Raw genomic sequence first — 18,568 nt, 5'->3', positions numbered from 1 at the left:
ATTCGTTTATCTTCTTCATAATCCATACATTCTCTCTTTTAAAGGACCACGGTTTCCCAATACCTATATTCTTTTTTCTCTTCCCAAATCATCAAAATACACTTTTCTTTCTTTTCTTTTCTTTTCTTTTCTTTTCTTTTCTTTTCTTTTCTTTTCTTTTCTTTTCTTTTCTTTTCTTTTCTTTTCTTTTCTTTTCTTTTCTTTCCTTTCCTTTCCTTTCCTTTTCTTTTCTTCCCTTCCCTTCCCTTCCCTTCCCTTCCCTTCCCTTCCCTTCCCTTCCCTTTCCTTTCCTTTCCGCCATTGAAATTGCTTGAACTGATGTGTGTCAGCATGGCTGGGTTGAAAGGGAACACCTTGGTTGAGGAAATGTGTGTTCTGTTTGTTAAAACCAGGCCCTTGATTTAAATTACATTTTGGCTGAAGCCTGCATTGCGGGCCACTGAGTTTGTTGACCAGAAAGGAGACACCGTGGCTCAGTGACCGCTCTGCATTTCTGTGTCCTCATCAGTGCCCCGGGGATGGTAGCACTGTGGGCCCGAGTAATGCACCCCAGGACTCCGAAGCCAGCCCCGGGTGCAGCTAGCGCCCAGCTGGGGTGTTACTCCCATGACTACCCAGGACGGCTTTATCTGGGCATGTGCCATGGTGTTGAGATGACGATGGATACATAGCTAGACAGCCATGCCCGTCAAATCTCTTTCTAATTATGCTCAGGAGAGTCTTGGTGGGGCGTTAGTGTATCCAGTCCCCCCTGCCCTCACCCACCCAACATGCACTTCCCTTTGAGCAGAGAGAAAACACCCAGGCTCAAAGTTTTGGTCTGAAACTGTTTGTGTTTGGGTGGTATGTTTCCCTATTACACCAATTTACTTTAGTTAAGAATGAACGAAGAAAGAAAGAGAAGCCCTGGCCGGGTAGCTCAGTTGGTTGGAGCATCATCCTGATGCACCAGGGTTGGGGGTTCAATCCCAAGTCAGGGCACACACCAGTAGCAAACAATGAACTTGGAACAACAAACCCTTAATCTCTCTCTCTCTCTCTCTCTCTCTCTCTCTCTCTCTCTCTCAGTCAGTGAATTACATAAAATGAGCTGAGCAAAACCTATTCAGTACATGGCTCTTGTAAAAGCCACGATGATGGCCTATGATGGTTGCGAATGTTTAACCAGCCATCCCCCCACTTCAAAGTTCCCTCTGGAGTAAGTGCTAATGAGCGTGTAAGTGGCATTTTCCTTGTCTGATGGGCTTCCATTCAGCACTTGTCCTGGGAAGCCAGGACTCAGCTTTAAAGGGGAGGATGGCAGGCGGGTGCAGACAAATGGGCGAAAACACAATGGCTGCAGCCACCTCCCTCCAGGGGAGCAGCCACTGTGCAGGCCCAGCTGCCTCCTTCCGGGACACGCCCTCCTACCCGCCGCCCCCCTTGCCAGATGTAAATCACAGCCTGGGGGGCGGGTGGGGAGAGCATTCACCTCCCAGGGCTGGAGCCGCTATTGGAGGGAGCTGGCTAGTGCTCCTGCTTCAGTAGGAGAGGCTCAGCCCTCCAGCGTCCTTCTGTTTTCAGGGAGAGCCTAAATGACAGGGGCAGAAACAGAATATTGGGGACCAACTATAACTGTAAGAAATATGAATCACGCTCTGTGATTGGGTTGTTCTGATTACAGAAGGCACATTCTAACCTGCTGGGAGTTGCATGCGGGCCCTGGGAGCTCCCCTGGAAATGCGGCCCATCCTCCCCATCGGGAGCTGCCTGTTATCATGGGAAGATTATCAACCTTGCTGCAGAGAACAGAGGCGCCAGACCTTTGCATATCACCAGCCCTTTGAAGATGCCCAGCCTTTGCACACCCACAGGCCTTTGCAAATCTCCAGTCCGCTTTACCTGTTAACTGCCCTTTGGCCCTTTGCCTACTTCCCCATGTAATCTGTGTCCTCCTACTCAGTATAAGCAGCTGGCTTATGGGGGGCAGAGCAGATTTTTGTGGATGACCTGCTGCTCTCCCAGCTGCCAGCAGTACTGGAATAAATGCTCATACTAGTATATGATTCAACCCTGTCTCTGCTGAATTGGCTCAAGTAGTGACAGGCAGCACAGACCCATTGATTGTCCGGGTTCATAGACTTCAACCTGGGCTGTCTGAATCCCGACGTGAGAACTCCTGTCCCTTCCTACACGCTAGGGGACAGAGGAGGGCACAGAGGAGGCAGGAACTGGCGTCGGGGAGTGAAGGGGGTGTGCCTGGAAGCTGTATGTGTGTGTGAAGCTGGGAAGGATGAACAGATGAAGAGACATTCACCACAAATGAAGAGGGGAGATGACATTCTAGGCTCTCCACTGGCCCTCGTCAGCGATAAATGGGTTTTCCATAGAAGCTGTAAGCGTGCCTAATATTTTAAACTTCTGTATCAGAGAGAAAGGCTCACTCTAAAAACCCTGGTGCCCCGCCTGTGGGTCAAGCCCGCAGGGAGACAGTGCACCTCATTCTGTGCAGGACACGAGGGCAGCGCTAATCTCTGCCCAGATTTCTCTTTTTAAAAATATGTTTTTATTGATTTCAGAGAGGAAGGGAGAGGGAGAGAGAGAGAGAGAAACATTAATGATGAGAGAGAATCATTGATCGGCTGCCTCCTGCATGCCCCCTACTGGGGATCGAGCCCGGAACCTGGGCATGTGTCCTGACAGGGAATCAAACTGTGACCTCCTGGTTCATGAGTTGACGCTCAACCACTGAGCCATGCTCTGACTTCTCAAACAAGGTGATTCTGGGCATTCAAATGCTGGGGGAAATACGCCCATCTGGTTTGTCACACTTTGAGATCAGAGCTGCCTGCCCACGCCCCCTGCCTTTGGGAGCGAGGTCTGTCTTCAGCTCCTCGTGCCTGAGAGCTGGTTTAGTGATGTTTATTTGTAACGTTTCTGACCTATGGGCTTCCGCACATGGCTGTATTCGGATGAAATACACATACATTTCACGGTGACGGGAAGCTGGGGACCCATACTGTCCCCCAATAGCCTGAACAACCACCTTTTGGTCGTTTTTACATAAAAAGTCCCGATTCTGTGCTGGCATTTAACATTTTCTTGAATAACTAATTCATGTCTCAAGTGAGCCATTCTTTCAACAACTCCCTTCATTACCAAAAAGCTGTGTTTTCGGTTAAAGAATCCAGCCACAAGTTTCTAAGACTATTTCCCCTCCAGGTATAACCGGCCCCTCCCCACCCCTTAGGCAGCCTGATCTGAGAGGGGACTGGTGGGTTGTCCCTGTCACCCCCTCAGAGTGCCCCCCCCCCCCCCCGGCCATTTCACCAGCAGCCATGGCCAGGCTCTCACCTGGGCCCCCTCTGGACTTCGGGGAAGGGGTGCCTCTGCGGGGAGGGGGACACGTCGCCCTCGGGCTCGGGGGGCAGGGGCTGGTACTTCTTCGGAAGAGTGACAACAGGCAGCCTGTGGGAAGAGTCACAGGGGAAAGTGAGAAGCTGGTGGAGCAGGTGGCTCCCCACACGCCTGCCCGCAGTGGCCCCCGCCTGGGTGGTGCGCCTCAGTGTCTGGGGCCGACGCTTACAGCTCCGCCCGGTCCATTTCAGGTCTGCGATCGCCCAGGCGGCATGTAGGCACCTAAGGAGCCCACGCCCCCCTCCCTGCCACGTGCTCTGTGGTTTGGTTCTGCTTTCTGATGTGACTTGCTTTTTTTTTTTTTAAAAAAAACCGGTTTGGCTCAGTGGATAGAGCGTCAGCCTGCGGACTGAAAGGTCCCAGGTTCGATTCCGGTCAAGGGCATGTACCTTGGTTGCGGGCACATCCCCAGTGGGGGTGTGCAGGAGGCAGCAGATTGATGTCTCTCTCTCATCGATGTTTCTAACTCTCTATCCCTCTCCCTTCCTCTCTGTAAAAAATCAATAAAATATACTTAAAAAAATATATTTTTATTGATTTCATAGAGGAGGGGAGAGGGAGGGAGAGATAACTGATCGGCTGCCTCCTGCACACCCCACACTGGGGATCGAGCCTGCAGCCCAGGCATGTACCCTGACCAGGAATTGAACCGTGACCTCCTGGGTCATGGGCCAATGCTCAACCACTGAGCCACACCGGCCGGGCTCTGATGTGACTTTCTACAGGGTGTCTTTGGTTCTTCCATATGCCACCTGTTTGCGTTTTAGGAGGCCCGGGGACAAAATATCACAATAGCTTTCCAATTATCCCAGACTGGGATATCCGCGCTGTTTAAATTCCCAAAGAAATGGGGACATGCTTGAACGTCAGGGGCTGCCTCACTCACCCACGTATTCACCATCCACTCGCTCACTGTGAGGGGTATGGGGCACTATTGACAGACGCTGGGAACGCAGAGAGGAAATGACTCAGCCGCTGGCTCAGGTACTTCCCCCCGGGAGGGCAGAGAGCGGCTGTGAGAAGGTTCCCGGGAGGGAATGACTGAAGTACTCCCAGGAGAACCGGAGTGGCTGCCTCAGCAAAGCCCAATGATTCAAGTCTGTTTCTCTCGCCTCCGTGTCTATGTACTCACATGCAATACTCTTTGTACTTATGTATGTACTTATGTAAATGTAAACTGCTACAAGTCCGTTGAAGGCATTTCCCAGAGCCAGTCCGATCTGGCAGATTTCTGGACTAGAAGGGAGAGAAACAGGAAGGAATAGGGGAAGCAATGATGAGGGAGGGTATATTGAGTGGACAACTGTGAATGAATGAATGAATGAATGATTGAGTGGATGAATGAAGGCTTATTTAATCTAGTTTGTTGGCTAACTCATGAACACTTTTCAATGTCAACTTTTTGTGTTTTCCTTTTTTAAATTTTGGAACTTTTCAAATTCTGGAACTTATTATCTAAGCATATAGCAGAGCAAAGCACCAATCTAAGTGTCTTACCGAGGAGGTGGTAAGGGAGTCTGCAAAAGAAAAGAGAATCAGAAGTTAAATTTATTGTTGTATGAGCCAAGCTAATGGTTAAGAATTTTTTGATTTACAAACAGAAACTACGAATCCCAACTACACTTCCAGGATATAGTTTTCAAGTGATATCTCAGCCTTCACAGCGTCCACATTCCTATGCTGCTAAAGTAAGGAGTGGGGAATGCATGCATTTTCATGATTCTTCTTACCTTGTTTCTCGTGGAGGGCTTGTCTCCTAAAACATGCGAGGGAACAGCAGTGAGTTTACAGAAAATGTCATCACGCCATTTTTTTAAAATGCATATTTAAGTGGAAATCATTCCTGTGTGAATAATCTTGATATAATGTCAATTAACCTTAAAAAAATTAATCCTCACCCCAGGATATGTTTATTGAATTTAGAGAGGGGGAGGGAGGGAGATAGAAATAGAGATAAAGAGAGAGAGAGAAACATTGATATGAGAGAGAAACATTGATGTGAGAGAGAAACTTCAATTGGTTGCCTCCTATATCTCCTGTATGTGCCCTGACTGGGAATTGAACCCACAACCTTTCAGTGTATGGACAACACTCCAACCAACTGAGCCACACCAGCCAGGGCAACATTTATTGATACCAAATTAGGTGCCCAGCACCAAGGTAAATACTTTAGTTATATAATTTCATATAATCCTCTCCTTTGTGCTGGAAATAAAGAAACTGAGGCATGGGGAAGTTAAGTATCTTGCTTCCAGCCACCCTGAAGTTAGCAAATGCTAGAATAAGATTCCAGGTCCCCTCTTAACCACTAATTCTTGATTAGAATGAACATTCTTTTACCTATAGCAATCTCACTAATTCAAGTTCCTTATTTGTGAGATAAGGTTGGACTAAATGCTCTGAAGGTTTAAATATGCTCTGAAGAACTCCCAGGCTCTCTTCAGGGATTCCTAAGAAGCCTGAGGGTTGGGGGCTAGTTCTGGCTCATACCCATGTCATTGGGGGGAGGGGGAGAGGAGGAAATCTCCACTTCATCTGCTTCCCATTGGATCTCCTCTTAAGATTTCTTTTGGGTAAAATCCAGCTGCCAAAAAGAGCACAATACACTACAACACCACACCACACCACACCACACCACACCACACCACACCACACCACACCACACCACACCACCACACCACACACCACATACCACACCACACCACCACACCACACCACACCACACCACACCACACCACACCACCACACCACACCACACACCACACACCACACCACACCACCACACCACACCACACCACACCACACCACACCACACCACACCACACCACACCACACCACACCACACAACACGTACTTGTCTAGATGATTTCAGGGGTCTCCCAGATCTACAGTAACTAACTCATTGAATAGAATTACCATTCTCCCTATTTTGTTTCTGTTTTGGAAAATACTCTTTAAATAGCTAGGGTAGGCCTCCCGGCATGAGTTCAAGCACTGATGGCAAACGGGAATCATGGGTGTCATTGGAAAAACACAAAATATGAACCAGGGCGTATTTCACCACCAGCAGCAATATAGTTCATGTTGTATCTCTGGCTATTGTGATGATATGACCAAAAAGTTTAGATCCCATGCTGCTTTCTTAATGCACAGAGTTAGAAAAACAGAAAACGAACCTGCCCTCATTTTATTGAGTATTGACTTCACCTCCCATGCTCCCTGAGGAGCCATCTGCTGGTACTGATGACTTTCCCCGTGAAGCTAGACGCTGGCCTTCCTAGCAGTCTTCTTTCATAGCCACCACTCACCTATGGGGGATCAATTCAATTCACTGGAAACACAATTCAATAAAGTGACCGAGTGTCCGAATTCAATAGGAATATTCCATTTATTGTTCCAGAGACATCTATCTCATCTGCTTCAGTGACCGGGAGTTCAGAAGGGGACATCCATCTTCCTTTTATTCACTGACATTATTGCGCACATAGCATGGGTCAGGCATGGATTCCTTTTCAATATATGTATTGATGTAGTTGTTGGGGAATGTAATATCAAAAAAAAACAACAAACAAACCAAAAAACAAAACCACTAGAACGCAGCTATTCCCAAATATCTTACATTTCAGTGGCAGGAGATAGAAAACAAAGTCTATGATGACAGGTGGTGACAGGTGCCACAAGAAAAATGAAGCAGGGTGAGGGACAGCCGGGCATGGAGAGGGAGAGATGGGGGATGGGGTTGCTGTGTTTTTGGCAGACTCCTGAAGGCCTCCTGGATAGGTGATGGGAACGGAGGCCGAGGAAGGTGAGGGAGCACGGCATGTGAATATTTGGGAGAGGGAACAGCAAGTGCAAAGGCCCTGGGGCGAGATGGGGGAGGGTTGGTTGTGGAGGTGGGGGTGCCCAGGTCACAGGGGTCTCGTGGGCTGTGGTAAGAACTCTGCCTCAGCCATGGTGCATCTTTTTTATACACAGCCCAAGGGATCTGTGTCCTCATTGTAATGTTGGGTTTTCTCTGGCATCACTTAGTAGTTCCCTCACTTGAATAATCTGGGTATGCTATTATCAGCAGCAATGACAAAAATCCCCAAGGGTTTCAGCTACATCAAACATGCCTACTCGTGGTAATTTATGCCATCATGCTTCTCCCATTCATCACCTAGATCAGTGATTTTCAACCTTTTTTTTTTTTAAAGTGATTTCAGAGAAGAAGGGAGAGGGAGAGAGAGATAGAAACATTAGTGATGAGAGAGAATCATGATCAGCTGCCTCCTGTATGCCCCACTCTGGGAATCGAGTCCACAACCTGGGCATATACCCTGACTGGGACTCGAACCATGACCTGCTGGTTCATAGGTCGAGGCTCAACCACTGAGCCATGCTAGCAGTGTCAACCTTTTTTTAAAAAATTTATTTATTTTTAGAGGGAGAGAGGAAGGGAGGGAGAAGGAGGGAGAGTGAGTGAAAGAGTGAAACATCAATTTGTTTTTCCACCTATCTATGCATTCATTGGTTGATTCTTGTATGTGCCCTGATCATGCATTAAACCCAAAACCTTGGTGTATTGGGACGATGCTCTAACCAACTGAGGTATCTGGCTAGGGCTCAACCATTTTTATCTCATGGCACACATAAACTAATTACTACAATTCTGCAGCATACCAAAATATATACACTGAGTGGCCAGATTATTATGATCTCTGAACGCATAATAATCTGGCCACTCAGTGTGTGTGTGTGTGTGTGTATACATACATACATATATATATATATATATATATATATATATATATATATATATATGAGGGTACATGGGAGGTTTGCCAGCCTGCCTGCTGGTCAAACTCCTGGTCGAGGGGACAATTTGCATATTTGCCTTTTATTATATAGGATATACACTGAGTGGCCAGATTATTATGCATTCAGAGATCATAATAATCTGGCCACTCTGTATTTTTTGCTGATCTTTCAAAAAAAGTATAATTTTCATTCATTCACACTGGTTGGCGATTGTTGTGTTGGCTGTTGTCATTTTTTAATTTGACAATCTAAGGGAAAAGAAGTCAGGTATTGCATGTTTTAAAAATCTTTGTGGCACACCGGTTGAAAATCGCTGGCTTACAGAATTGAAATCCAACAAACTAAGAGTTAGAGATGAACATCAGGTAGTGCATGAATAAGAAAACCGGACATAAAGGAAGCAACGTGTCATGTTGTCATATGCGAAAACTCAGCCTTTAGCTTTGAAGATAACCCAGATAAAATCCAACCAGGTTGTTTTTTTGGGGTGGGGGTGGGGGGGAGTGTTGTTTCATAAAGTGATAATGCCTCAGGTATTTGGGCTAATGGAAGAAGATACGATTGGAGCTGAATTTCTTGAATTTGAATCTTAATTCTGCTACTTACTATAGGCAGAATCATAGCAGTGCTCAATAAATACTCATGAAATCAACAAATGGATTGAGGAATGGCTGAGTTTTCGCATCGGGAAGAGTGAGGAATGTTACACTTCATGGGAATTCGTGGGGGGAATAAATGATTTGAGAACTTCCAGTCCATGGCTTTTCATGGATACCCACTGTTACTAGGATTATTGTGTAATGGAAAAGTATGTGCTTCCCAGTGAAGTACATAAATATTCTCAAACTCTGAAAAGTTTTATGCCTATCACACAGGAAGACCCAAATATTTCTTCTTCTAGGTCTTTCCCATCGTGAAATGGAATAAAGCAGGTTCACGGGAACGCGGCTGGCACGATCGCCATCTGGCGGCCACAAGTGCAACTAGCACCCTCCGACCTGGGTCGTCATGGGCTCTCCCGTCTGAGACAAGACAGATCTCCTTTCAGCTGCAAAGTTGACAGCTTCTTGGAGGTAATGTAGTGAGGTGAGCACCGCATGGCTGTGCAATCCGTTGGTCCCAGTCTGACCTCTATAACTTATTGGGGTGAAACCATGAAGAATGTTTCAGCCTCACAGGGGTCTGTGAAGTTAAAGCAAAACCTCCTGGAGAAGAATAAAGTATCGCCAGACGTTTTTGTGGTGTGTCCGAGTAGCTTGTAACAATTTATAAGAGCTGGTTGTTCCATTTTCAGGGGTTTTGCAATGCAGTCATTAAACACAGCCATAATTTAAAAATCCTATATAATAAAAGGCTAATATGCTAAGTGTCCAGTCATCCGGTGACTGGTCGACTGTTCAACCAATCAAAGTGTAATATACTAATGATATGCTAAGGCCACACAACTGCTCACTATGACACATACTGACCACCAGGGGGCAGACGCTCCTACTGGTAGGTTAGCTTGCTGCTGGAGTCCAGCTGATCGGGACTGGGTGAGATGGAGCCAGACATGCCCTGGAGCCCTCCTACGGCCCCTCCCCGGCCCTGATAGTGCACTGGTGGGGCCCCTCGGCCTGGCCTGTGCCTCTTGCAATCCAGGACCTCTTGGGGATGTTGGAGAGCTGGTTTTGGCCCGATCCCGCAGGCGGCTCCCCTTGGGACAGACGCCAGATGCAGGGCTCACAGCTGGCAAACACTGCTGTGGTGGTGCGAGCCTCTCCTGATCTGGACTGATTGGGCAAGAGCCCGTGGCAGGCATAGTGGGGCTGGGATGAGCGGGAGTGGCAGGTAGGAGCTGCAGGTGGCGTTGGACTGCGGGTTTCGGCCCAATCCCCACAGGCCACCTCGAAGGATCCCACCCGTGCATGAATTCGTGCACTGGGCCTCTAGTAAATTATATAAATGTACACTGGAGTTACAGTCAAGACAAAGGTAACACATGCTCAAAACTCACGACTTTCTAATTTTCCCTCTACATTTTACTAGCATCTTTGCTGTTGAAGTTATGTCCCTCTATTGTGTCTATGGTGGGAATACCATGAAATGGCATCTCTTCCCCCAGCGCCATGTCTGCGGGTCATGTTGGTAGCTGGAAGTTTGCCATAGCGGGAGTATTTATTTACATCACGAACACTGGCCAATGATACAAATCAGGGTTTGATTTCCTCTTTTGCTGCTTGTCTGGGCTTAAGAAAGTGATGGAGAAAATGCTAATAAAGCAAATTAAATTTAAAATTGTGTTGCATCTATATCCATTGTGAAGAGAGGAAAATTGGGCAACTGAGAGTTCCTGTGGCTTCACATACTGTCAGCACTTGGTGTTGTCAGCATCTGGATTGAGGCCATTGGAATAGGTGTGGAGTGGTGTCTCACTGTTTTAATTTGCATTTCCCTGATGACACAACGTGGGGCCTCTTTTCAGACGCTTCTTTGCCATCTGCACGCCTTCTTTGCTAAGGTGTCTGTTAAGATCTTGGACTCATTTTTTAGCAGGATGCATGCTTTCTTACTGTTGAGTTTTAAGAGTCCTTTGTGTATTTCGGATAATAGTCCTTTATCAGATGTGTCTTTTGAAACTATTTTCTCCCAGTCTGAGGCTTGTCTTCTAATTCTCTTGACATTGCCTTTCACAAACAGTTTTTATTTTAATGAAGTCCAGCTTATCAATCATTTCTTTCATGGATCGTGTCTTTGGGGTTGTATCTAAGAAGTCATCACCATACCCAAAGTCATCTCGGGTTCCTCCTATGTTATCTTCCAGGAGTTTTATAGTTTTGACTTTTCATTTAAGGGTATATTCCCATTTGAGTTAATTTTTGTAACAGGTGTAAGGTCTGTGTCTACAATTTTTTTTTCCATGTGATTATCCAGTTGTTCCAAGCACTATTTGTTGAACAAATACCTTTGATGCATTGTATTGTCTTTGCTTCTTGGTCAAAGATGACCTCACTATACTTATGTGGGCCTATTTCTGATCTCTATTCTGTTTCATTGATTTATTTGTTCTTTCACTGTCACTGTTTTGATTACTACAACTTTACAGTAAGGCTTGAAGTTGAGTAGTGTCCATTTTCCAACTTTGCTCTTACATTACTAGTATTTTTAGAGATCCAGTCTCTAAGCATTTTCCACTGCTTGTGACCTGGTTTTGGTGCTACTACTAATGAGCTGTGTGACTTAGTACAAATTGCTTGGCCTCTCTGAGCTTTGGCACCCTTCACTGTGATTTAAACAGTTGGGAAAGAAGACATATAAAACCCAAGAATTTGTTTCTGGATAGAAGGGACAATGGCACAATAGAATGGTCACAAATAGGACTCTGACGTCACTCAAGTGGGTTCTGATCCCACTTCTGAGTAACTTTGGACAAGTTATTGAAATGCTCTGGATTTCTGTTTCTATGTCCATAAAAGGCAGATGACAAAGTGTAGTTCCTTGGATGGTTAGGATTAAATAAAATAATACTTGTTTTACACTTAGCTACCATTCAATTTGTGTTAAACATAGGTAATACCCTTTATCTACGAAATATGATCATGAAAATCAACACCTTTAGAAAGAGACCATCAGTATAAGTAGAGAAATAGACTCAGGACAAAATACTGGCCTCAGTCATGGTACTGCCATGACTAAGAGTTTCATGATGTATGAAAGGGAACCACGAGGCTTTGGAGTCCTGATGACTGATGATGGAAGTGTGATACGAAGCAACTTATGATCCAAGTAGTTCAGGTGTATTTGACAAGGCCCATTTGAGAAAGCTCTCCACGTGTTGGTCTTTCAGAAGTGTATTCCAGCAATAAATTGCTGAAACCAGTCTTTGGGTCGAGTGGGGGGAGGAATTAAGGCAAAGTCAAGGATGTGGGAGGGACCTACTTGCTTTGACAATGCCTCAAAGAAGTCATAAAGTACAATGTGTTAGGATCATGTACATAAACAGCTTTATGCTGGGGTTATAGAGGAATGTGGGATAAAAAGATCTTTCCAAAACTAGCCAGGGGAGCCGTCTCTCCTGCTGACGTGGTGTCCTGGGAAACGGAGGAAGGCTGGGCAGTCAGGGTGAAGTGAGGGGCTAGGACTGAAGGGGGTGGGCCTGGGATACAGGATGGGTGGCTTTGTGAGCATGAACCAGAGCCATGGATTCACACAATCCTAGAGACCCTGAGCCCACTATATTTCTATAGGAGGGCTTATTAGGGCCCAGTGAGGGGATATGATTTGCCTATGTTTAAAATTGGAGCCGAGCCCTAGCTGGTTTGGCACAGTGGATACAGCATAGGCCTACAGACTGAAGGGTCCCGGTTTCGATTCCAGTCAGGGCACATGCCCAAGTTGTGGGCTCAATCCCCAGTGTGGGGCATACAGGAGGCAGCCTATCAATGATTCTCTATCATCATTGATGTTTCTAGCTCTCTCTCCCTCTCCCTTCCTCTCTGAAGAAAAAAAATTGGAGCCGAGATGGGGCCAGAAGCAACCCAGGCTACTTGCCTTGCCTTCCGGAGGCACCCACCTCATAGGACTGTGTGATGGAGGGCCCCAGGCTTATCTCTCAGTGGTCCTAAGACCCCGGCAATGCTTATTTCATACCTGATTGACAGGGGCTAAATTTTAGAGTTGATTTAATAAATATTTACTGTGTATCCACCATGTGCCTGACATGGTGCTGTGCATGACTATAGGGACAACAATGTCAATGGCAGTGGTCTCTGGGATCGAGGAGTCTAGCTTATTCCAACATTTACCTAGATCAGATTTCCTCTGTATGCTGAGCACCAGCTAGAAAGACGCTCAGTCTACAGAGAGTCAGGCCGACACCCGAGTGCTGGGTGAACGGCAGAGGGAACGGGGGTGGAAGGAACTCTGGGAATCGCTAGCTCAGTGTCCCTTTGTTGGGGTCTACCAGGTCCCAGTGACTGTGCTGTGGATTTTGCACAGGTTACCACCTTTAAAACACACAAATACCTTATGATGTAGTGCTATTTTATCCATTTTATAGACACCTAACCTTGGAGAGGGAAGATACTTATAGATTCCATGCTTGGAAAGCATTCTAGCTGGGGTTTGAACCCAAGGCGCCTTGTCCCCAATTCCAACACTCACACAACCACATCTTAGCTGCTCCCGAGCATCAGAAATAGTACTTGATGCCTCCTGAAGTTACCGTCTCACACCTCACCCCAATGTCCCTTGTTCTGCGAAGCCTTCCTGAGTTCCCAAAATACTTAACAGAGAACTGGCCAGACTTGGGCTCCTCGTGGCCCTGGCACAAAGCAATTTTAAACAAAGTGACCTTCTCCCCTGGCCATTATCACAGGGGACTGCAGCTGCCTGTTTTTTAAAGTCTCCTACTTGTGGCTACTTTATGTGTCTCTATCAGAAAACACATTTGCTCTGTCAAGCAGTTATCAGATGCCTTTCCTCTTCTCTGAGCCTACTTTCTTTCTTTTAAAAAATATATTTTATTGACTATCCACAGAGAGAAAAGGAGAAGAATAGAGAGTTAGAAACATTGACGAGAGAGAAACATCGATCAGCTGCCTCCTGCACACCCCCTACTGGGGATGTGCCTGCAACCAAGGTACATGCCCTTGACCGGAATCAAACCTGGGACCCTTCAGTCCGCAGGCCAATACTCTATCCACTGAGCCAAACCAGTTAGGGCTGAGCCTTACTTTCAGTGGTGGTGAGTCAAAATACCGCCCTGTCGTCTCAATGATTGGTTTTTTAAAGTTTTTTAAAAGTTTGTAACGTTCACTTTGAACTGAATATTGTATTAATGCCTCTGTTGCTTTTGAGCCAGGGGTTGTGTCTGAAATAAATTTAAATCTGTTAAGGATATAATATATAGGATGCTAACTTCCATCATTTTTGTGATATTTTGTGTTGCAGTGTACCGCCACTAGGCGGCAGCACCATCTATCAATTCTTGTCTTTCTCCACAAGGTGGATGAGTAGGCTATGGGTTAGGGAACAGAAGGGGGGCTTTGCAGAATAAATTTTAGATACTAGCACAAACAGTGGAACTCTGGGACCATTGCCATAGTTGACAAAACACTGGGTTCTGGTCTGGGCTGTGAATACTTGCTTGGTGACCTTGAGCAAGCCACTTCTCCCGCCAGACCCCCTTGTATAACACCAGGGAGTTGAACCAGATTAAAATCAACGTCGTCATCTCTGATTCTGATTCCTTTGGCATCTCAATCCATTTGAAAGCCAACCAGTAGAAAGGTCTTTCGATGGCATCATGTGGAATTCTATTTGGCTTCTTTTCAAACAAGTTCATGTTTCTGGATTTGCATGTTCAGTCACCTCTGTGTAATTCTCTCTTTTCTTGTGTAGTTTATTGTATTTTGTTATAAATTATTTCTTGTGTAGGGTATGCTTGTCACTTCAAAGGAAATTGGTTTAGAGTTTGTGTTTCATTTACTAGTACACCCAAGGCAAAGAGAAATTCATTTTAGCCTCCTTTATTCTCAGCGTTAGGAAGCTAAGCCACACCACATTCGAATATTACAGCCATCCCCATTGGGAAAGATGATTTCCTCTGAATCTGTGGTTAATGCTAATGGTTCATCACAGACAACTTACACTATATATATGTACTTTGCCTTCAAGTAAAACTTTTATCCATTTTCAGGAATGAAAATAAAGTCAAGCTTCAGGGAAGATAAGTTCTTAAAATCTGACGGCTTCCAGATAATGTCAGAAGATGATTGTAAGAAAAATGACACGAGATGTACATTAACATAAATCTATAACTGCTCAACTTGATGAAAAATATCACCATAAAATCCTGCCATTACTGAACCACCCGGTATGTTTTTTTGTGAGAATGAATAAATTATCTGAGAATGTGTTTGCATCAAAAACATAGAAGTTTGTAATAAACACATAAATCATTGAAGCATTTTCTAGCAAGATGCCTAATCTTAAAAACGGGGCATTCATATCAATTCTCCCCCTTCCAGCTTCCTCCTCTGTGTAGTACCTTCGAGCTCTGGGTGGTAATGGAGAACCATCAATTATGGACGTGTGGGAGGATGTAAAGAAAATAATTCCTACTGAAGTTTTCCACACCACCTCCCCCTCTCCCTACAAGCCCAAACTTCTGTATGCCTGGCTTTCACTGAGGTCCTTTCTGTAGTTTTGGCCTCCGTTGACACTGGGGTCTGTTTTAAAAAAACCAGTCCTATTTTTGTAGCCATGGTACCCATATTCCAGCCAACATCCCCTGTAAAATTGACAGCACTAACTTATCTCTGAAAGGTATGTCCTTGTTGCTCTCTCAGAAGACTTGGTTTGCTTTCTGTGTTATGGGCAATTAATATCCATAAAGCAACATGATCCCCTTTTTGCTTAGACTACCAGGAAGCTCAGAGACCAATTAATATCTTCATCTTAATACAATGTAGTGATGTGTGCCTGAGGACCCTGAATTTTATCTTTGTCATATGGGCTACCTAGGTTTTTCTATGATTTTTATTTTCATTTTCTTCTATTTTATTAAGCACATTTTTGTTAATGACTCCAATCTCTTTGTGAGAAGAGGCAAAGTGTAGATAAAGAAATGAAAGGATAATTGTGATATTGTGATTTATAATAAGAAATATATATTTGGTCTTTGTCCCTGTGTCTGGCACAGAGCTCCCAAATCCCTTAGAATTTCCTAAGTGGTGAGAACTGTAAAGGCATCTTTTGTTATGTTAATAAGGCAATTTTTAGGCCACACCTAAGGGTGGGGGCTGTTGCCTGTGGAACCATTCATGGAATCAAGGGGCTGGAACTTTCAGTCTAACTGGAAGTTGGGAAGGGGAGGGGGCTGGAGATAGGGTTCAGTCACCAATGGCCACTAAGCTAATTACTCTTATCCATGTAATGAAGCTTCCGGGTTGGTGAACACCTGGAGATTCAGGAAGCATGGAATCTCCTCACCCTCCCCTCATGCCTTGCCCTGTGCATCTTTTCCATCTGGCTGTTCCTGAGTTATAACCTTTCATACTAAATCAATAATCTAGTGAGTAAAATATTCCTTTGGGTTCTGTGAGCCATTCTAGTAAATTTACCAAACCCAAGGAGGGGTGGTGGGAACATCCAATCTATGGCGAGTCTGTCGGTCAGAAGCAGGTGACAATTGGGACTGAGACTGGTGTCTGCAGGGGCGGACTGAGCCCTCCACCAGTGGAATCTCAGGTTACATATGTGGGGGTAGATAGAGACAGAATTGAATTGAAATGTAGGGCACCAGTTGGTGTCTGAGAATAGCTCAGTGGTGTGGGGTAAAAAAGCCCCCAACCACCCGTTGAAGTTGGGATCAGAACTATTTTAATAGTTAAACATAGATATTGACAGGTAAAATAATGCCCTAAAGAAGCTTCTGTAATTAAAGAAGTAAAGGTGGACATCTATAGCAAACTGTAAAAAAGAAAAAAAAAAAGAAAAAAAAGAGAGAGAGAGGCATTGAGAAGTCCTGCTCTTGTCTGGTTTCTCCCCAGGACTCATTTCTCAATGAACATCTACGAAGGTCAAATTGTGACCTGGAACGTTTGTATATTAAATGCTCATGGCCTGGTCTGGGATCTCTGCATCTGGTCTCCCTCTGTGTCAAGAAGCACGACAACACTGCCTGGCCAGCATGGCTCAGTGGTTGAGCATCAACCTATGAACCAGGAGGTCACGGTTCGATTCCTGGTCAGGGCACATGCCCGGGTTGCGGGTTTGATCCCCAGTGTGGGCTTTCAGGAGGCAGCTGATCCGTGATTCTCTCATCACTGATGTTTCTATCTCTCTATCCCTCTCCCTTCCTCTCTGAAATCAATAAAATATCCTATATAATACAAGCCTAATTGCAAATTGACCATCCCTCCAACACACAAGATGGCTGCTGCAAGATGGCTGGCAGGGGAGGGCAGTTGGGGATGACCAGGCTTGCAGGGGAGGACAGTTAGGGGCAACCAGGTGGCAGGGGAGGGCAGTTAGGGGTGACCAGGCTGGCAAGGGAGCGCAGTTGGGAGTGGCCAGGCCTGCAGGGGAGGGCAGTTAGGAGTGACCAGGCTGGCAGGGGAGGGCAGTTAGGAGTGACCAGGCTGGCAGGGGAGGGCAGTTGGGGGTGACCAGGCCTACAGGGGAGGACAGTTAGGGGCAATCGGGCCAGCAAGGGAGCAGTTAGATGTTGATCAGGCTGGCAGGCAGAAGCAGTTAGGGGTGATCAGGCAGGTAGGCAGGCAAGCGGTTGGGAGCCAGCAGTCCTGGATTGGACCTAAATGGGCGGTTGGACATCCCTCTAGGGGTCCCAGATTGGAGAGGGCGCAGGCTGGGCTGAGGGACACCCCCCTCCACCATGCACCAATTTCGTGCACTGGGCCTCTAGTATATATATAAAAAGAAACATGACAATACTTTCCATACTGATGTACTTGGTGTTTCTAAGGAGCAAAATGCATCAGTTAATGGAGAAGAGCCATCACGAGTGCTGTGTACATTGAAGCTGTTGCCACTTTTAAGGACTGAAGAGGACTGATATGGAAGTCCCCATTTTTGGGGGATTAGGAATGGGATAGGAGGAAGAAGGGGATCTAGGAGGCTATGCAGGATGGAGACAGAGATGTACCAGGAGCAACTATTGTTTCCACCATTGCAGCATCCTTCCTGCCTCCACGAAAGCGACTGAATTAAATAGTCATACAAGCTCTGCTTCCTTTACGTTTTAAAGAGGAAAGTAAGACTCAGCTGGGTTAGGTGACTTACTTAAGGCCACACAGCCGGGGAGTGGCAGAGCTTGGGTTTTGGCTACTCTCATTGTTCCTTCTGCCATGCTTCCTGGTGCTGAGGTCATCTCTCTGCTCCTCCAGGTCCACCCTCCACCTTCTCTACCCCACTCTCCGCCCTGGGGACCCACTAGAATGGCTCATTTATGGGCTGTCCTGTGCTCTGGTTTCTGGGTGGGCTCAGCCTTTGGGAAGCCCCAGGAGATAAGAGGGAGGCCAGGCAATATGTTTCCTTGGCTTCCACCTTGTGCGGTGCACTTGGGCTGGTGGTGTCCCTCAACCAGTGGTCACTGCTCCTCTGAAGGCATGTGCCCCTTCTGGTCTTCAGCCACTGTCCCCTCATCGCTCTGGGCCTGGGTGGTTGTGACAGTGGCCACTGCTTTAGCCCTAGTTCTGGCACCATCCCTGGTTCTTCCCCTATACCCACACCCCTCAGCAAACTGCTCCTTAGCAAAGAAACTACCTGACATTACCCTAATTTGGGCATGCCATTTCCTGTTAGGACCCTAACTTTCCCATTAAAGAAAGTGTGGGATTAGTCATATGTTCTAAAACATAGCAGTAGA

At 46.1% G+C, this 18,568-nt stretch overlaps 1 protein-coding gene across 1 annotated transcript in view; it reads right to left on the bottom strand.

Annotated features, from left to right (window-relative positions):
- The window catches only part of CLNK (cytokine dependent hematopoietic cell linker), a gene marked incomplete at both ends in the record, with an annotated part of 122,837 nt that overhangs the window by 31,265 nt on the left and 73,004 nt on the right, over positions 1-18,568 (bottom strand). Inside the window, 3 exons of the mRNA XM_079765249.1 lie at positions 3,334-3,447; positions 4,894-4,913; positions 5,127-5,152. Of these exons, the coding sequence (XP_079621375.1) occupies positions 3,334-3,447; positions 4,894-4,913; positions 5,127-5,152 (160 nt within the window). The remainder of the gene's footprint in view (positions 1-3,333; positions 3,448-4,893; positions 4,914-5,126; positions 5,153-18,568) is intronic.

The sequence above is a fragment of the Cnephaeus nilssonii genome, assembly GCF_951640355.1.
Source record: "Cnephaeus nilssonii genome assembly, chromosome: 1".
In the NCBI taxonomy this organism is placed as follows: Eukaryota; Metazoa; Chordata; class Mammalia; order Chiroptera; family Vespertilionidae; genus Cnephaeus; species Cnephaeus nilssonii.
The sequence above is the reverse complement of the archived record's forward strand: the minus strand, read 5'-3'. Positions and strand labels throughout refer to the sequence as shown.